Source organism: Carassius gibelio, chromosome B3, assembly GCF_023724105.1.
Source record: "Carassius gibelio isolate Cgi1373 ecotype wild population from Czech Republic chromosome B3, carGib1.2-hapl.c, whole genome shotgun sequence".
Taxonomy (NCBI): Eukaryota; Metazoa; Chordata; class Actinopteri; order Cypriniformes; family Cyprinidae; genus Carassius; species Carassius gibelio.
The window spans coordinates 31193011-31215235 of record NC_068398.1 but is presented as its reverse complement, the minus strand read 5'-3'; the positions used below and the strand labels follow the sequence as shown (position 1 = coordinate 31215235).

Here is a 22225-nt window from a genome sequence, read left to right as displayed (position 1 = left end):
CCTGGCACTAAAACATCAGAAGCACTAACATAATCTGCAAAAATCTGCATACAATAATTCATAAAATTCATAACACTTTTTGCAAAACGCAACACACAATTCTCTATGTTAACTTCACAAATTATAACAGTAATTCATATTATGACAAAGGTGTTTGCAAATATTTGCTTTTGAGATGTGTTTGTGATATTTTAAATGCACACTTCATTTTGCAAGAGATGTATTTTGTATTATGTGTGTGCAATTTATGGATTTGTGTGAAGTTCAGGTATACCCTACACTATGGGGGTAAAATGTTCCCACAAATATGGCTATATACAAAATCCTTGTCCTTTTAAATAACTTTTGAAAATCTTAAAATGAAGAAAGCTTTGTATGTAGGGTAGATATAGGCAAAAGGCTGGCGCAAGGGAACAGAAAATACAATTTATCCAAGTAAATATAAATACAATTTAATAGTGTAAAAACTATTACATTTATGGATTGCCCCCAAAAAACATGGAGACCCAATGTGTGTGCGTGTGCGTGTACATGCATTGCGGACAGTGCAAAAAGTGTGTGTATTAAAAATATTCACTCACTTATGAAACTCGTGTTTCCAGCTACAGATTCAATATCAGTTCCTAGGGAGTACCGCAAGGTTCGGTGTTAGGCCCTTTAATCTTTTTTAAAGATGCATGTGGTAGGATCAGACTCACACTGAGAGAAAGATTGTACAAACTGGATGCAGACACACATTTTCAGGGAGCAGTTCATGTTCTGAGTATACACTACTGAGTACAGAGCTCTCACACAGTTCCAATTCAATAGAGCAATACTAATCTCCCTCCTGATATGAAAGAAAGCCTGAGGAGAGGTTCTATAGTGAACGTACCACTTCATTTTGACCCTGGGTCTATAAATATAGCCAAACCCTTCCATTCTTGTCAAATCTTAGGGCTTCACATAGGGCCACTGGGGTTCAGATTGAAAAACGGCAGGAAAGTAATGAAGCACTCCGTGTGACCAGCGATTTGTGTCATATGGAAGAGATTTGTCTGTTAGTGTCGGCTCACTGCACTCAAATGAATCAGACACCTAGAGACGTGAGACAGGCACAGACAGAAATCCCAATCATCACTCACTTATTCTCTTTCTTCTGAAAATTCTCTAGGCAAATGAATGCTGCAATCAAAAAAGCCAAAAAGAACACACATTTGCTTTAGAGAGTGAAGGGAAAATCATTGTAATCTTATAACAATATTAATCATTTTGCAATTTATAATATTTGAATGACTTTAAATCTAGAAGTTTCCTAAAGCACTGCAGTTGAGCGAGTGTGGTTCTCTAAAGATTAAAAGCTTTAGGATTCAGATTAACTGACCCTGTTGTGTTTAAGACAATCAGCAACAACAGATCAGGTTGACACAATCTTGATAAGACACCATGCTTTATTCTCTAGAGGCTGAGTCTGCTCTAGTAAAAAAAAAAAAACACCTTGAAATGTTATTGCAAATCTTTTGTACTGCAGCGAGCAACATTTGTGTGGTTTCTTACTAGTAAATTAATGCATTAAATGTAAAATGTTATTGATTATTCATCTCATTGCTCGCTCACCACCAGGGGACCCTTTCACTATGATTTCACCTCAAGCTTTGTTCAGAAGCTCAGAAAAGCCAAAGATCTCTTCCTGAGTTTTCATAATCCATATCTCCACTTCCATTTGCACACAGGTTCCAAGTTTGAGTCATAATTGAAGTGGACAGATCTTTTTAATTCCATTGTATTCGTTAAGAGTAAGGTACATTCAATCACCGGGGATTTTTTATCTATAATTCTACATAATTCTACTCTCTTCAACGTGAATTGAATGGCTGATGAAATTTTTAAAAACACCCTCAAAATATGTAATTGAAACCACAACAGCAATAATATTCTGTGTGATTATATTCTTAAGTAAAAAGTTGTTTTGTTTTTGTTTTTTAATCCATGCATCAGAGTGTTTTATTTAGTTTAAAAACAAGTGATTCTAAAGATATTAAACCATATTAGGATAATTTATAATATTTAAGCCAGTAAAATATTAAATAGGCAGGTGGAAATAAATAAATAATGAAAAAATATATATTTATATAATACTACTACTACTACTACTAATAATAATACTATTAATAATAATAATAATAATAATAATTATTATTATTATTATTATTATTATTATTATTACTGTTATTATTATTATTATTATTATTACTGTTATTATTATTATTATTATTTAAAAAAAAGTTGAAAAATCTTGTTGCTGACCCTTGAAGAGTAAAACTGTGATAACGTGATGTAGTGGGAAAGTGATGTAGAGGGTTTAATGCAGCTTGGATTATCAGATTTGCAAACAGATTTGCAGCTCAAGAATCAAAATTACATTAATCACATGCTATCAGAAGGGGCTATGGACTGGACAATTCCAATATGGCAATATGACTCAGAAATGTGTCATTTAGCACAGCTTTCTCAATCTGCTGTAGTTAAAGGTCTATACTTTGGAATTAATGCATTGATGGTCCCTGAAACAGGATCTGATCTTATAAAAGGAGTTATGAAGGAAACTTAATTAATTAATTTATTTATTTTATTTTATTTCTTTAGCTCTGGTCTGCAGTATTACACTGCAGGTTAATATCCAAACTATTTTTTTTTTTACATTCATGGCTAACCTAACTCTTACCTGAACTGATGGCACTGTAATTATCTTCTTTTTAACAACTCAGTGAGCTTGATTACTTTGATAACTTCCATGGACAGTAAACTATTGTATGTAATTAAATACAAATGATTATATTCATTCTAATTAGCAAAAGATCAAAGTACATATCAGGAGCCATTGACACAAAAATTATTGTCATATTTAAATCTTATTTTATATTAATGATTTGAATCTATCTTACGCCTCCAATGAGTGATAATTTTATCACCTGGAAATGCAGCATATAAATTAAGAATTTCTGCCACTCTGCCATGTGCTTTTGAAGAGTCCACTGTTAAGAAAGTAGCACTGAAGCATGTATGAACTGTTCATGAAGAACCTAACCAGCAAACCATTGCAAAATGATGTTGCTAATTGTGAAGCTGTTTGAACAGACATGACATGACCCTTTTAAAGCATTTCATTGTGAAATGAATCAGGCCTGTAAGCGGGAAAGCAATAAGTCTGTTCTGGTAATAAGTGATATCCTCAGCACCTCATGTGCCATCAGCAGCACGTATGAACAGTTCGTTTGCTGAATATATTACTGAGTAGCTTCAGTAATGGGAATCCATTATTTGTACCTCAGGGCACAGATTTGTCTTCCAAGTACCGTAATACAGAATTTTGTGGTAAGAGAGTATTCATCGCTTACAGGCAGCTGATAATTTAACAACATGCTTTGTGTCCATAAAAGGTCTCATGTGTCTCAGCGAATTTCTAAAGTGTATCACATCAACGTTATCTTGATTTGGCACCTAACGGTGCTTTCAAACTCAGTGCTCTGGCTGCTCCAGATAGAGCTTCAAAGCAGCTGCAACAAAAAAAGTAAAGTGATGGAGAGAAACAGAAAGACAGTAAGTTCCCCTTGGCAAAAAAAAAAAAAGAAAGAAACTCTTTAGGGTTTAAGAGTGCATTAAAAGAAACACTGAAGGGGAGATCTGTGCAACATCCGCTGATAACTTTAATACTCACTAAGGAAAGGGCCCTGAATGTTACAACTCCAGGAGGATATCAGAATGATTTCTGAAGGATCAAGTGACACTGAAGACTGATAATGATGATGAAAATTCATGATGCTTTGCATCACAGGAATTACATCTGAATGTATATTAAAATTGAAAAAAATTAATAATACTTTCACAATGTTATTTTTGTTGGTTTTTTTTTGCATAAAAAAAAAAAAGAACTTAGATCTTACCAACCCAAGGTTTTTGAACACTGCTTATCTGTGATATATTTTTTCTTTTGGTTCCACGGAAAGAAGAAAGTCATGCAGGTTCGGAAAGACGCGGGTGCTTTCGTTCTTTCAGAACGATGAGGGTGAGTAAATGATGACTACATTTTTATCTCTGGCTGAACTATTCCTCTAAATTATGCACCTCATTAACATTCCTCAGAGTGAAAGACAGTGGTGATTTGAGGAGCGCCGCTGATGATGCCGCAGTGCTGTGCTGCAGACATATGCTCCTCTAATTCAAAGTGAACCGAATGACAGTTTTTAAACTGCTGTCCCCTCACAGCAAGAGAGACCCCATTTATTCCTTCCACCGGCTCATTTTGCATTGAGTATGACAGGAGGATGGGTGCTAACCAGATAGACACTGCTTAACGACAGAATGAAATGAAACAGACAATATTAACACTGAATTAATCTTAATTTTGTTTCTCACTAGCTTGTACTGATGCTGAATAATTACCAGTCTGTTGTACAGGAAGTCCCTTATGGGACGTGACAGCTGTCTATGTTTCTTTTCTTACCTCTGGCGTCAAGTAGCACACGGTTTTACAGCTTGTGTGACAAACTGTATCTGCAAGCTGTGTGCTGCCCTTCCCCTCACTGAACCTGTTCTCCACAGATGCCCGGGACTCCACGTCATTCACACAATGATGGCTGTAGTACATTCCAATCAAACCTCTATTTCCATCAAACAGCTATTGTATTGTATTATTTTTTGTAACTCCATTTCGTGTTGTGCCTAATAATGCCCCTTATTTATGATTCACAGACTGTAAACTGTGGCTTCTTTGGGCTTATCACTTTATTTTATTTTAAATAATATAAATCTGCAATAAAACAAAACATAAACATTTGATGAAAAATGGCTCAGGTTACGCATGTAACCATGGTTCCCTGAGAGGAGACGTGACGCAGCATGAGTATCAGTATGAGGACTGCCACCAGTTTATGAAGCATGTATAAATATAATTCAAATCCCATTGGCCCCTGCAGCCCTTTACATCACAGGCAGGTGCCCAGAAGTATAAGAGGGCACTTTCTGAACTTGTCACTAACTTGGTTGTCTGAAGAAGACATGAAAACTGGCAAGCCCCAGGTATTTTTGCTTTCTTTGCAAACCATGCTTACATGCATAACCCGAGACATTCCTCTTTTAGGGAACTTGCACAGTGTACTCTATGGTACACTACGGGGAACGGAATACCCACTCAGTCATGCTACAATGCATGCCAGTTTACATGGTGAGAAAGCACCAAGAGAAGTGTCAGACATACACTGAACCTTTCCTCATAAAGTGGGCGAGCCACTTACACCTGAGGCTAAAATAACTCTGGAAAAATGGGAAACCAAGCCAATGATGAGGGACATTCCATTAACCAAAGAATGCAAACTGCAGAATGCAATGTTACAATGAGCTAAAGCAGCATACAGGGCCCAGTGGGACCACCTACTTAAAAACACTGTGTGTGTTCAGAGCCCTCGAGCTCCAGTGTCAAAAATTTAGAACACACTTTCTAAAACGCTCACTTGCCTTTGTTTTTTCTTTAACATGCACACACAAACATATGACAATTTTTTGAATTATTTCACAAGTGCTTCATACACCGGTCCTGCTGGTGGCAGTCCCCATAGTGTTTATTAGTGGATGCAGTGCGAGTTCCCTGAAAAGGAAACTTAATATATTGAAAATATAAACGAAAAGTAGAAAGTTAGTCCTGGTAATAAATTAGCAAAACTACGACAACACAACAACAATAAAAATAATACAATAATAATAATAAATAGTTATGAATGTATATAAAAAAATAAATATATAAAAATCACACAACAATTATGCTAAAACCTTTCGCTACTTTTTGTAACTTAACTAAGACTAAATTAAGACAAAAACAAACTATATGAGAGCTAAATACAAGAAATTAAATAAATACTGTTACAGTATATGAACAACACTCAGGCCCTGTTTACACTAGTGCATTTTTGCATTAAACTTTGCTATTAACTTTTGCTATTAATTTTTGCGGCTAATCCTGTCATTTATATCACTCAGCCGTTTTTGAACCCGAAAATGGAGACTTTAAAAAAAATGCTACAGACCCCATTTTATTTAAAAACTCCAGGGTTTTGTTTAAGTGTAAATGGACAAAAATGAAACATTCAGTCTGCATATCCTTGATGACCATGTAAACAATAAGATCTTGCTCGTTGTTGTACTTGCATGAATGGTCATGTGACATGTATATTCGGTTGTGTAGTGTTGATGGATATTATTTCTGAAATGCAGTGAAAATGCCAGGGTAGACAAGGATTGTTTTCATTTTAAAACACAGTTTAATTTTAGTTTATTTTATAATAATTTATTTTTTATGTAGCACTACAAGTAGGCAGAGACTGATCATAACACCAGAATTGCTCACAATAAAAAATAACAAGATCTATTGTGCCAACACTAAACTATCACATGACTGATCGCATGAGCTTTAATGTATTCAGCTCATTAATTTCCTCACTGATCATTTGCATAAAGTCACTTTGTTGCGTTTCTAAACATGCCCACACTGCATCACCAGTCACTTATAATATCCATGACAACTTTCATTAAAATAAGTCAGTTATTTCTGCATCAAATAATTTTAATCTTAAAAGCTCAGAAATAATTTCCCAGAATTCTTTCTTGTCTTCTGGGTTTGAAATGCACACTGAGTCAACATCACAGGATGTATATAGTGTGTCCTTGTATATGTCATTAGTGTCTTATAATTATTCATGAGTCTCCATTGCCTCATCCTACGAGAAGACTATCTTATAATTATTCATGACTCCACGTGACCTTTTCCTTTGACAGGTACTTCAAATACATTATACCACACATAGGTCACAAGTGTTGGCTAGCAGGGTGCAAAAATATAGTGCTCTTCCTTGAAGCTGACAGAGAGACAGGATTTCCGTCAACAACTGACACTTTTGAAATGCTTGTGTAATAATAATTCATTATGGGGGAGTTTCTAGATTTATGGAGAGGTGGACTGCTGCTCGTTTGAAACATGGCGCCATCTGACATTGATAAACACAGCATTACAATCACTATCCATCCGTACTGTCATCGCGTTAACAGATTAGCACCATTACATCTGGAAATCATTACACAATGACAGTTATTTAACAATTCTCTATAAAAATTATATTTATAAGCCATTAAACCTGCAAAAGCACATTTCTGTATATCCAGGAGCAGAGGACAAATGCAGACAGTTTTATTTAAATTTATTTGTGCATAACATTACTGATACAAAATTATATGTGTATGTGTGTAATTTAAGCCTACTATATATATATATATATATATATATATATATATATATATATATATATATATATATATATATATATATATATATATATATATGATTTTTCTCCTATAACATTAAAATGTAATCAAATGTTTTGCAACTTTTTAACTAAGGTTAAAATATGAACAAATAATAATAATAAAAAAAGAACAACTAACGTAACAGTATAGGGATAATGTGCAGTACATTTGTAAATGCTTAGCATTTATTTGTGCATTTTATCGCGGTGAGCATTTGCAAATATGAAAACTTAAATATGTTAAAATATATACATTTAAAATGATTACAGAAATCGGAAAACATAATAAAAATACACATAACAAAATTACTAAAATGTTGTCCTACTGTTTGCAACAGAAAATAAAATGTGATATTATAATATATATGCAATGATATAGCAATACTACAATTACTTATACAAATTGATCTATCTCTGTAATATACTGTGAGCTTACAAAAATATAAACCTGTGCATTTTCTGTGTACAACTGTGATTTGCAGCATGCATTTGCAAATGTTTAAATTTTTATCTATGTCGAAATGTAATAAGACAATAACAGATGTTATAAAATAATATCTTCTCCCTTCAATCCACAGCTTCAGGCATGCATTTTTGCATTATCATATCTTTGATGAAAACTGACCTGTGCTGAATCGAGGAGCTTCATGACATTTTAAAACATGAAAGGTTGACAAGCTTCTGTCGTGTAGCATGTGCTATAGGCTTTTGACAGGTACCATCAGTGTTTCATGTATTTTCTGTGAATCTGAGCTCTGCTTTGACTCTGACAGCACACAGCCAGCGGGAATAAAGATGAGAATAGAGGGACAGCAGCTGCTGTGGAGGAGAGGGTATCATAAACCTCTCCAACAGCTGGAGAACAGACATCTGTCTATTCCCTACAGAGGAAACACATGAAGTATGCAGTGAAGAGGGAGAGCCAATCAGAGGAGCTGCATTAATGAGACTCATCAGCAAGGCTGAGTGTATGTCTGATCAGTTTCAGAAATTAAAAAAAAACTGTGCTACAATCAGGATTAATTCGAGACTATTCTGCTGTAAACTAATATAGAGGTGACAGGGTGGTTGCTAGGGTGTTTTCTTCTTTTATATTCAACCACAGTGTTACATCAGCTTTCACTATTCTAGACCTTATTGTGCTGCCTCGAAATAGTCCAATCAGCATCGAGTCGCATTTTGTATACTGTAGTACCGTTCCTTTTTGCACATTTTCTGTCAACTGAGAATCGCCCCGAGTGCTCTCATAAACCTCCATACAAAGAACAGTTTTTTTTTGTTTCGTTTTGTCCTTTAAACTGCAGTCCCTGCAATGCAATCTCAATGAGTTCCGGGATGGCTAGCCCTAACGCGCTTTCATCATCGTGCGTAACATTGACTTGTGCAACGACTGGTGGGAACAGTGACATCTAATAATATTTAAAAACTATTTTGAATTTTAACAACAAGAAAAATATGAAAAACTACTTTAATATCTTTATAAAATGTAAAAAAAAAAAAAAAAAAAAAAAAAAAAAAAAAAACTGTGAACGTTACCTAAGCACAGATTAATTCCATCGTATCATTGAAAGAAACACCATTCATTTGTTGTAGCAATAAGGATAAATTGGCAATTAAAGAATTAGGACAACCAAGACAAAATTTAAACATCAAACAAGTATCTACAAAGGGCGGAAAGTCATATAAAAGAGGATTTTCGAGGACGTGGTACTGTATGAGCAGAGAAAAAGGCTAACAGGCTGCAAAGTAGCTGACGCTCTAGCGATAATGGACATTGTGACGGACATCGCACGGACAACTACAGGTGTCACTGAAATGCATCATCTCTCAGAGAAGCTGAACAAAAAAAAACACGAAAGAGCAAATATGCATATGGATAGTAGGGAGCTGTGTAATATAAGTGAGTAATTTCAGTAAGCAGTGTAATGTAAATGAGGAATGTGATATAAATGAGCAGTAATATAAGCGAGATGTGTAAACAATGATTTATTTTTATTTTTTTGATTAACCACATCCTGGCGTCAGTCTTCACTTACTGCTGGATTGTCTTAACATGCATATAGAAACATAAGTATAACAAGAAAATTATTCCTAATGTCAGTTTGATTTTAATTAATACTATAGTAGTTCAGTTCCCTTTACATTTTTATCTAGCCGTTACTTTATCAATTGAATGGGTGATCTTTTCTCATTAATCGAGCAACAATTTGAAAACTCAAAGATCTAAGATTTTTTCTATGTACACAAAAGACCTATTTCTCTAATATTGTTCACAAATCTGTCTAAATCTGTGTTGGTGAGCACTTCTACTTTGCCAAGACAGGTGTGTCATATGAAGATGCTGATTAGACAGCATGATCATTAAACAGGTTTTCCTTAGGCTGTCCACAATAAAAGGCCAATCTAAAATGTGGTAAATGTGTGTAAAATATTTATTTGGTGATTTCAAATAAGTAATTTAATCGTAAGCTTAGTGAACAGTTTTGGAGAATTTGATTCATTCAAATAGATAGGAGCTGCACTTGCATGGCCAAGAAGCATTTCAAAGATGGCCGCTGAGTGACATGACTTGTCTTAAAAGGACTTTGATATCTGCAAAAACTGTATATACTGTGACTGTTCACTCATTGTACTATGAATGAGAGAAACTGCAATGTGCAATATATCAGAATTAACTCCCACCTTTTAAATAAAACTGTCAGTCACTTTAACTCATTGTCACCAGTCAATGCATCACTGCAGCTGCCATTATAAGCTCCATTTTCAAGACTGTGATATTTTGGTCCCTATAGATATGGCTCAGATCCTTGCTAAGCTTAGGGGTTTGTTTGTTGGCAAATGCAAGAGATGAGGAGCCATTTATTTGTAGAAATAATTTTCTTGAGCGAATCGGAGCAGAGAAACATTGCCAGTTTCCTAGAGTAATTCTGCTAGACAATGCAAAGAATTTATAAAGTACTTAAGTGTTTTGGCTCTCATACTGACGTTCCACTATTTCACAGGCCAATTTATGACACCTCCGATCATAATAAAGGAATTCATTTTTCTTTCTCATGAAAAGACTATTGAAATTGCATTTCATCCAACTTCAAAGCAACATATTGAAGTCTGTCAGAGATATGGATCAGCAAGAGCATTAAGTCCAGCAGCCTCACATCTTCTGACAAAAAAAAGATTGAAGAAGAATGTCTTCAAGTTAAACACAAAAACTGCAAAGGCAATTTTCACATGTTTCCTTCAGGCCTGCCAGTTAACAAGATGGGCAAAAAACCAAAAGCTGAACTTTTGAAGGTGAAGTGAGAATGGCGTTATCTTTTAGTGTACTGAAGCAATAATCGGAGGAGGGTTGATGGAACTGTCTGCTGAAAAGAAATTGACAGATACTTGTGTAAAGGCCTTTTCACAACTCACGTCAGCATTGCTCGATGCAATGAACTGTTGAGCAAGCCATGAATTACAACATTACTTTAAGCCTCGTGTTCTCAGCCAAGCATTGTAATGTGGCATTTAAACAATTTCAACTTTGACCCGTTTGATGTACACAGATGTATACAGTCAGGTCCAGAAGTATTCAGACTCTGGCTGAGATGTGGTGCTTTTGCCTTTACACACCACTACAATGGATTAGAAATACAACAATCAAGGTGTTATTGAAGTCCAGACTTTAAGCATTAATTCAAGGGGTTGAACAAAAATATTACATAAAATGCTTAGGAATTACAACCATTTTTATACACAGACCCCCCTGTTTTCAGGGTCATAAATGTAATTGGACAAATAAATCTTACCATACATAAAATGTTAATTTTGTATGTTTTGTTGAGAATACATTGCCTTAAGTCTTGAAGTCATGGACATCACCAGAGACTGGGTTTCCTTCTTTGTGATGCTTTGCCAGGCTTTTACTGCAGCTGACTTCAGTTGTTGTTTGCTTATGGGTCTTTCTGTCTTTAGTTTTGTCTTCAGTAAGTGAAATGCATGCTCAGTTGGGCTGAGCTCAGGAGACTGACTTGGCCATTGCAGAATATTATTATTATTTTTTAATCTCTATACTTCTGGATTGCTTTTGCTGTATGATTTGGGTCATTGTCCACTTGTATTATGAAGAGCTGCACAATCACGTTTGCTGTATTTGACTGAATCTGGGAAGAGAGTATATTCCTATACACTTCTGAATTCTAATGGTTAACGTCATTAAACACCAGTAACCCAGTGCCACTGGAAGCCTTTATTCTTCCCATCAATCTAGTACAGGTTGATCTTAGTTTCAGCGGTTCAAAGAAGACAGTGGCAGGTCTACCCCCTGGAGAGTGTTCTTCTCTCGGCTGAATGTTATGAAAGGGTTTTTCTTTACCATGGAGAGGTTTCTCTGATCATCCTCCACTGTTCTCCTCCGTGGATGTCCAGGCTTTTTATCCTGCTGAGCTCATCAGTGTGTTCTTTTTTCTTTCCTTTTTTTCTCAGATTGCACCAAACTGTTGATTGGCCACTCTTAAAGTTCCTGCTATCTCTCTGATGTATTTGTTTTATTTTTGAAACCTAACAATTACCTGTTTCACTTGTATGGGAAGATCCTTTGACCACATGATGTGGGCTCACAGCAACAGCTTCTAAATGCAAATGGTACACTTCGAATCAACTCCAGACCTTTTATCTGCTTAATTGATGTAGGAATAAAGAAGAAATAGCCCACATCTGTCCAAGAAACAGCTTTTGAGTCAACTGGTCAATTACTTATGGTCCCTTGAAAAAGGGACATTTAAAAAAGCTGGAATTCATTAACCTTTCCTCCAATCTTTTCGAGAACATCTTTAAATTGAAGCTCAGAGTGTGAACTTTAATTTCACATTTTATAAAACTGTAACTACTTGAAAATGTTTTGGCTAAAATAGTTTGGCTTTGGACCGGACTTTACAGGTATATCATACATATTCTCTTATGTATTATTTTGTGGAACAGGAAGTCATGGCTGGCAATCACGCTCAAATGGGAATGAATGGGAATGGGAATATTCATCAGAAATATTTTGCTCATAGGAATTTCTAGGGTTGCCAACATGCATTGGAGAAAAAAATGCTTATTTCAATATGAGATTTCTTAACTTTCAGTTGTTTTACTTCAGTGCTACATTAGGTTAGAGTTTTAAAAAAAAACAATCGAATGAAAGATCAAAAGGATAAACAACACAGATTTATTTCCACAGCCGCCTTTGCTCATATTCACCAAGGGTGCCAATATTAGTGGAAGGCACCGAAAGATTTTGATTTTGTTTTGTTTGATTGATATTCTTGACATTGGAGCTTTAACGGATAAATCATTAGTTCACACAACCCCCCCCCCCTCCCCCACACCCCAACCCAAATATAAAATAACCCAAAATACATATAATCCAGGGGTGTAAAGCCTACCTGAAATCCATATTTGATTGCATGTGCAGCAAAAATGACTTGATTACAAATTAAAAGTCACCAGTTTAAACACATCTTGATGAAAAGTCTTATAGTATCTGATTTTACCAGTACTTAATTATTTTACTAATACGGAATAGGCTCAAAGATGCACTAGTCCTCAATACAAGAGAAATGGCAGTAAAAAAAAAAAAAAAAAAAAAAAAAAAAAACTTATTTAATAGAAGAGCAATCGCATATATATTTTCTAATGTTTATATAAAACTGAACACTTCAAAATTACAATAAATCAAGGTTGACATGACAGCCTCTTAAATGTCTACAAACACTGAAGTCTCACTTAAGCTCAAGTATTTAAAAATTGCACAAGTAAGGCAAAATCTTTTATAAAGCCCTCATCCATGTCTTCATCCTATAAATGAAACACCTGCAACTCACAACTACCAGCTAATGCATTCACATTTGTGTAAAGTTGCCTTGTTAACAAGTGTAAGTGTGTGAGAGCAAAACACACACTTAAGACCTTCAACATTGTGTAGATACAATAAACTTCTGGGGAAATGTTAGGTGTCATGCAAAATGTAAAGACTAATTGCATTTCTCATCACAAATGTATTGAAGAGTACATACAGTATACATATCCAAAGTGCAACTAGAGAGTAAAAGTTGATAATATAGTAGCCAAGGAAGCCCAAAATATACTCAAGCACAACAACTATATTTTCACTAAATTTACTCTTTACACCTCTGATATTCTATATAGTTTACTTATATAAATTATCTGAAAATCTGCATAGCCTATCATACGTTTAATTTACAATCATTAGTAAAATAGCAAGATAAACCCATTCAGGCTGATACAAGATCTTGATCTCACTTAAAATTTGCATTGGTAATGAAGTCTGGCTGTTTATTATCCTTTACTTAACTAATGTGAGATTTTTTTTTTTTTTTTTTTTTTTTTTTTTTTTTTTGGTATGCTTTCCATGTAAATGTTCACACTTCTGTTGCATAAAAAAAAAAAAAAAAAAAAAAAAAGTACCACATTTCTCAGGAGAAGGTCAAACTGGTTGTTGTCCAGCCTGAAGCGAGACAGAAACCTGTTGTCATGGTGCTCCAGTTTTTCAACTAATTTAAATTCACTAGGAGCATCCAGAGATACTAAAGTTCAATGTTCGACGTTGCCATTTTTTTTCTTCCTGCAATTTATCTAAGCTTTCACCACAATGTTTATTTGGATCCAAGCTCATATACATGATTTAACGGTTTACTTTATTACACTTACCGCCTTCTCGTCAACAGTTGCATGCTCACATTCAAGCAGGTGTCACCCCTAGGGTATTTCATAATATCCTTCTGTTCAACCCTAATAAAAACTGCAGCATCAAAGACAAGTAAAAATTAAGTGCTTTAAAATCTTTCAGGAATATTTCGGCTATAACTAGAGCAAACACAACCAGACTGTTGAATGCATATGGGAGCTGTCCGCAGTGCTGAAATACACTCTAAGTACTGTAGTTAAGAATTTAAAGTGCCACTTGTTGTTTCTAGGTTACACGGTGCCTTAGGCAAAAATCCAAATAAATCCAAAAAAAAAAAAAAAATACTTGCAAAGTATAGTAGGGTTAGGTTAGTGTTAGGGTTGTTGAATAGTTGGCTGCAGTTCACTTAATGGTCACCATTGTTGGTAAAAACAAGGGTTTCTGATTTCTACATATAGCCCCTTTAACAATATGTAACACATTTTGTATTTGATCACATGTCAATGTCACTTTCAAAACAATGCAACTGAAGCAAACATCTGCACAGGTCAGCAGATCATAAATAGTACCAAAGCAAATGTTTAGCTTCTGAATATTAATAAGGTAAGAGCATTATCAAGAAACTTACCCCTGCAGTTCTTTGACTGAGAGTGATATTTTGAGGTTATGTCCCAGCACGTGAAGGGTGGTCAGGATGTCTGCCCATTGCACCATCTCTCCGAGTGGGCCACCCTTCAACACTTTTGGACTGAACACATCACCAGATTCCTCGGTCAGAAAGCCCACATGCACCAGGATCTGAAAAAGGGGGGGAAAGAGGTTTAGAATAACATATTACTTTATTACTCATAATACTATTTCTGCAGAATAGTATGTCTACTGGGCACATTATATGTAACACCTGTAAGCACAGGATGATAACCTACTAAATTTGCCAAAATCAGTGATTTGTTTTCAGTTGGATAAATTAGTTATAATATACTATTTTATAAGTCAAGTAGTAATTTTGACTATTCATATCCCTAATATGAGTACATACAGTACCAACTAGAAAAGACAAAAGCTAGCGTGTAAAGGATTATATATATATATATATATATATATATATATATATATATATATATATATCATGTCTTTTAAGTATAATGGTAAATAAATAATATACAATAAATATACAATAAATAAATACAATAAAACAAAATAAAAACCAAGAATTTTAAGTATAAAAGTAATGAAGTATGAGCTTGTACAGAGATGTAGGTAAGCAGAATGCAAGACCACGCAGATAGTTTTTATTTTTTTAGGACAAACACCAATCTCAATATAACTGCTCCGATACACTGAATGTAGCAACAGTAGCCAGCTAGTGATGTAAAAATATAATGCAACATGCACTCAATAGTTTGGTGTGTGTGTGTGTGTGTGTGTATATATATATATATATATATATATATATATATATATATATATATATATATATATATATATATATATATATAGTTGTTAAATTACTTAAAGGTTTTTTTTAATCTATTTTTTTTAATCTATTCTATTTTTAACAGAAATAAATGACACCAAATCTGCTAATATTCTGTATAAAACAATTACAATAAATAAATAATAAAAAATGAAGTTATCAACACACTTTTTTGTTTAAAATCAATATTTAAGTCAAGTGATTTCATGTGTTGCCATTATAATAATACTCAATAGAATTATTTCTGTTTAAGAATAATGTATATTGTCTTACATTTTATTAAGATTGCTTTGTAAAGGTATCACGGATGTCTTTCTAACCCACCAGCTCCACTTGTCTTGATCTGTTTAGAGAGTTATATACTTTATGCCTATTCATGCAGCAACAGTATACTTTGTATGCGTATCTGTTGGCAGCAGGAGGGTTCTATCATTCATTGATGAGTCTAACCGAATGGAGGTGAACGGCAAAGTTGGATGTGAAGATGAGTGCTAAATTGAGTTCTGACTGAAGGGCTTCTCAATGATCAAGCGCACTACTGACATTTCCAGTCCAACCATTAACATTTATTCATTTGGCAAGTTAAAATGGCTAAAAGGGCTGCTACAAACTAATGGCATTTTTCAGGAGGCAGAAACACACGAAAAGTGCAGTATATTTTCAGTAGAAGCCACATTATTGTTGCCTTGTCATTTTTGTTTGGCCGCACAAGACATGTCACTGAATCTGAAGAAATGAAAATTAAAACAGTCACCGTTCTTAATGTTTAATTGGCTAATTAATGATTATCACTAATCGGCAGCAGACTGTGGCCACATTTAGCTTTTTTGTTTTCTTTATCTTCATTTATTCTTATTTCTACCTATTCATCCCTCAATATTAGCATATACCATCCATGTGATATTAAATTGTATAATTCTGTAATATCACATACCTACCATATGCTTTTTGTTTTGTGTGTGTGTGTGTGTGTGTGTGTGTGTGTGTCTAAAACAATTAGGATGTATTTATAGTTTTAATGGGGAAAGCAGTTCATTCACTGAACTTACAGTTGGACTACTATTTTCATCGAGGGTTTATTGAGTGAATGCCGCTGAATGTAGAAAAAAAGGTGAAATGCAACTCTCAAATATTTTAAGGTATTTCAGAAAGATTCACGAAGCTCTTTGTCTTATCCTAGGTGATAATGAAAGAGTTGAAATAGTTGCATGGCTTCCCGTGAGATGATGACACACTGACTCCTCTGAAATATTTGTGTGTAACATGCATTTCTTAGTGTGTTGATGTACTACAAATGAAACTTTCTCTGAAACAAGACATGGACTGACACTATTTCAGCATCACAAGCTACCCTAACAGTCATATGTCTGTTCCTGCCATTGCTTTAACATATGTATTTAAAGCAATATTTATTACAGATTTATAACTTAATTACAGACAAATGACGATTATATTTAGACATAGTGAACAGAATTTTTTTCCTACTTAAACTGAATGATGGAATATCATAGAATATTGGAGTCCAGACATGGACTCAATTTCTCTATCTGTGGTTTTCCAATAAAATCACTCTCAATGAAAATGAATTGCTGATAAAATGATAAATGGGAATAGAAGCCAGGTGCATGATCAATACTGGTTTAGGTGAGCTGCTTCAGCCACTTTATTTTCTCTCTCGTCTAAAATATAATGTTTTCATTAATAAATAAAAAACATACATTTTTGCTATTAATTAGTTGTTGTATAATTATATTTTGATTGCCAGGGGCATTACTCTTTTGTACTTTAAAGAAGTTAAATTATTATAGGTATACTATATTATTAATATATAATTACTAACTATAAAGAAATAATATATTTTCAAATTAATATTTATTTGTATCATTATTATTATTAATCATATAAATCACATAATAATTTAGTAATTAATCATTTAGGTACAATACGTTTTACAATACATTGGTTAAAATTAGTTAACAACATTAAATACATGAACATGAACAAGATAGATTAATGTAATCCAGGTTTATGTCATTTTTAAAGCATTTACTATTTACATTTGACAACTTGTAAAACAATTTAATTAACTAACATATTGCACATTTTAGTTTATGAAAGATAATCCATTAAATGATGTTGAAAAATGAAACCGTATTGTAAATTGTTACCATAATTTGGTACGACAAGAGCCCCCTGTGCATTAAAAATAGTTTTGTTGTAATAGATTTAGGTTATGATTTAGACATATTTACAATTATACAACAAAATACAGTTTTGATACTAAATATTTTATTTTATAACTTAATTCTGTAGTTTATGAAATACAATATAATAGTTTGTGGAGTCATTAAGAATCCAAGATCATTAATTGGAATTGATTCTAAGCCAAAATAATTAGATTCCTTAAGATTCACATCTTACAGATGGAAAACACAGTCATCTGGTCATCTATGTTCATTAATAGCTGTAGGCCGATTCAACCAAAACTGGCTTTACAGAATGTTAAATGACTCAATAGGGACATCAAAAGTGCACCAACCAAACGGAATGTTGTGAACAAAAATGAATCAACAGAGAAACAGTCCATAATTAAAAACTACCACATGGGAAATATGTGCAACCAGCCACCACAAACATATTCACAAGCACCAGCAATTATCCTACACTTACCAGTCAAACTCATAAACAGCAGACTTCACCTACAGTAAACAACTTTCTCATGGTCACAGTCAATCTCTTCACAGAAAACCACTTCTCTAAGTGACAGAACAGAGAGTGTGCATCTGCTCTGTATCTCGCCGTGAGACTGATTTAATTTAATCCACACTTTTTCATTCAGGCTTGGCTCTAGGACAGGAAGGGAAAATAATCAGTCTGTAAAGATTTATTCTTAACTGTTTCGTAAAAAAAGTGAACGGTACAAACATTACTGTTACTACATTATTTACAACTACTAATCTTATATATATATATATATATATATATATATATATATATATATATATATATATATATATATATATATATATATATGTGTGTGTGTGTGTGTATGTGTGTGTGTGTGTGTGTGCGTGTGTGTGTGTGTGTGTTCCTATTCAAAAATTTATTTATCTTTATTTATTGTTTTGCAGACCTATTTTTGATTTCAATGCAATCCAAATCATCTGCGGCTGTGTTTTTCTTCTGGAAGCTCTATAGAAATTGTGGAGTAAATCCCATACTCTGTTGGTTCCTCTGAGAAATCCAATCTCATCCTTATACTAACATCTGTGATTGCACTATATAATTGTGCTTCTTATTTATTTTGACCTTCGTCAAATATCATATGCGCAGCTAAACTTCTGGTTTGAAGTCCCAGTCGCGTCGTAATCAGAACATGACAGGACAGACTTCCTCTGTTAATAACTCAAATGACACATTGAAAATGAAAAAATCTCATCCAAATAGTGCAAAGGAAGACATTGTTTTACAAGGAAACCTCATTATATTCTATAGTGCCCTTAATTCCCCTTCTTTAAACAGTGTGTGACTGCTCACCCTCTTCTGCTCTCTGTACTGACCACGCAGTCGCTCGTCAAGTCTGCGTGCAGCTGCAGCCCACTGCGCAGCCAATCTGCGCATACGCCTCCTCATGAAGCTTAGAGATTCTTTACCCGAGCCGACTCGCTCCAACAGTAGAGACAGATCGGAGCGGAAATATGCCTATAGAAAGAGATACAGTTAGAAAACAAAGGCAAAGAATTGGTGCTACGGTGATGTTGTGAGAGACACAGAGTAAATTAATTGTTGAATAAAGTCGTTATTTTTGTTTTCTTTGCATACAAAAAGTATCCTCCTCACTTCTTAATGCTATGGTTGAACCACAATGGTAGATGGACTATTCTGATGTCTTTCAAACTTTTCTGGACCATGACAATTTATTTTATTTGGCAGTTAATGACAGTCACAAGTCACAAGCCTTTTGACAGTCACAAGCCTCCAAGTTTTCATCCAAAATATTTTCAATTGTGTTCCGAAGAAGAACAAAGCTTTTACGAGTGGGGGAAACGACAGGGGGGTATTTTATTAATGACAAAGTTTTAATTTTTGGGTGGAGTATTGCTTTAATATTAGGTTACATTATACTTTTTTACATTTTTAAACGTTTAAGCGTTTAAAGAGCCACACAGATGGGAAATCAAAAATTACCTGTATTACAATGTATGATGTAGCTGTCCATCAGTGTAAACAATGTGCAAAGTAATTAAACCAAAAAGTACACGATTTATAAAGTTATTGGCTTCTAAAGAAAGGAGTCGACTCTGAATCGCTGAAACGAGTCGTTATAGATTTCAAATCTTTTGTCCATCTCTATGTATGTCACTAGGAACACTTTGCATAATAATCTCCGCCTACCATCTTGTGAGAAACGGAACTCTGACCTGTCCCACACACACACACACAGACGCTCTGGTTGGTGTGAGAGCATCATGTCGAGGAGACAGTGTGTTTTTAATTGTAAAGGCAAGTTTGTTTTATTTTCACTGCCAAAAAATGAAAATCATAAGAACCAATGGCTAAAATTAGTTTTCACCACAATAACAGAGCAGTACAACAAATCCCTTTTGTTGTGTTCGCAACATTTCACTGATGACTGCTTTTCTAATCTCGGTGAGTACACGGCGGGATTTTCAAAGCGTTTGGCCATAAAAGAGGGTTCATTATCAACTTTATTTGGACCAACGAGCATCTCCGAATCACAACGCGAAGTATGATTATGAAGTTATGTGTCTGTTTTCTCCCGAGCGTCTTATCAGTATGTGTGCTGTCTGCGCTGATCTTCACTTACAAACACATCATTAAAATGAAGTGTAACTCCGTGAATACTCAACGAAGAGACATGAGAGAGATATCTATAGAACGCTTGATATGTCTAGTTTAAAACTAAACAAGTGCTGCCGAAAACAGATATTCTGTGATAAAGTAATCCATATGAAAACAACGTGATGTTTTCACGTCTCCCTTCATTATATCTAATGTGACCACGCCCCCTCGCTGAAGGCGCTATTCAGATTCAAACTGAAGCGCACGGCTTGAATACACCCACACAGAAGAAAAAGCAGCGAGACTGTTCAAGTTTTTTATTTTACTGTTTGCTTCACGATGAGAGGAATAAGACATAATTCACCCCAAACAGATGCTAACACATAGTTTACCATGGAGGTGTGTGCGGAACAACCAATCAAAACTGACTATGTTAGTTGACCAATCAGAACACAGTATGCTACCGAAAGGTGGTGTTTAAGGAAACTGAATCTTTTGAACAGCTTCGTGCGAACCGTTTGGGGATCTCTGAGAATTGAGGTTATTTTAAAATGATATTTTAACAAAATGACAATGTTTTTTAACCTTGGATGGATTTAAACCTAATGTACAGGACTTATAAACAGTGATAGGAAGCTTAGAATTTTCATCTTACTGGCTCTTTAAGATTTGAAGTACACTAAAAGTGGTAATTCAGTACAAAATATGTGCAGTTCAAACAAATCGGTGTGTTTTTGTTAAATGTGTGCCAAAATCATCACAATTAAGAGAACCAAAGACTTAAACTACTTCAGTCTGTGCTCATTGGATTTATTTAATACACAAATTTCAAATGTTTTTTTTTTTACTTTTCCTTGACATTCTAATTCACTGAGATGTACCTGTATATCTAAAAGAGATCAGACGCATACTGGTAATAGCTCTGTGGAATTTACAGAAGTAATTTTGCTAGGCTGGAAAATGCTAGAGTACTTTATGCCTTAGGGAAGAAAAAAATAATAATAAAATGATATCTCATTTCAGTCTTAGCCGAGCTTAGAGGCATTGTGAATAACAGTTAAACAGCTGGAACTCTCTCACTTGAAATAACACACTGTGAAAGTAACTAACCGGGTGAGAACACACATACTGCTCACACAGTCTCTGTTCTATAACCCACTGCCCTGCCTTGTTTCTACAGAATTCGGACTAAAATGAAACCGGATTTGGAATGATGTATAGGATGTCTAGGATTGCCTTCCTGTTAAAAGATATCTGCAATGCTGCCTATGTATGCAACTCACTGGGTTTTGGAAAAGAGCCATGCGATCTGCGCCATAATCACACTTAACTAGCTCCTACATCTCTCTGTTGCCATGAATTAGAGGAAGGGATTATTGACTCTTTCAGGAACTCACCTGTCTTTTCGGCAGGCTGCTTGATGTGGGATGACTGCTTTGATTCTTCCAGGCCAGTGGGGGGCAGAACCACTCCACTTCACTAAGGTAGACGAGGAAAGAGCAGTCGGAGCCATCCACTCCATAAAAGGAGTAGCAAGGGTCCGATGTCCACCTTGCTCTCATCCACTAGAAAATTAAGAGATGAGTAACAGTTAAAAGTTGTTACTAATTTATCATTTTAATGATAGGAGTGTTACCTGAGCAGAGTGTAACGTGAAGCATCAAATTAACAGTTTTCATTAATAATGAAGACCAAAGTGCTGCAGATTTTAGCCACAATACACTTTACTAGAAGAGTCGGAGGACTTAGATTTGATTATTCAGGTGTGTTTAATAAGGGTTTCAGCTAAGCCCTGCAGGACAGTGGCTCTCCAAGAACAGGACTGGACACTATTGGTGTAAAACATGCCAGCACTGGATTCTGCAGCAGTGGAAACTTATTCTGTGGCATGATAATTCACGCTTCACTGTCTGATGTGCAGTCTGGGTTTTTGACTCATGCCTG

The 22225-nt window shown here is 34.7% G+C and overlaps 1 protein-coding gene across 1 annotated transcript in view; it reads right to left on the bottom strand.

The window, feature by feature from the left end:
* LOC127953127 (alpha-1,6-mannosylglycoprotein 6-beta-N-acetylglucosaminyltransferase B-like) overlaps positions 1 to 22225 on the bottom strand; it is an 85151-nt gene that overhangs the window by 29913 nt on the left and 33013 nt on the right. The window contains exons 6-8 of the mRNA XM_052552077.1: positions 21679 to 21846; positions 19016 to 19180; positions 14630 to 14799 (exon numbers count right to left, since the gene is read on the bottom strand). Coding sequence (XP_052408037.1) covers positions 14630 to 14799; positions 19016 to 19180; positions 21679 to 21846 — 503 coding nt within the window. The remainder of the gene's footprint in view (positions 1 to 14629; positions 14800 to 19015; positions 19181 to 21678; positions 21847 to 22225) is intronic.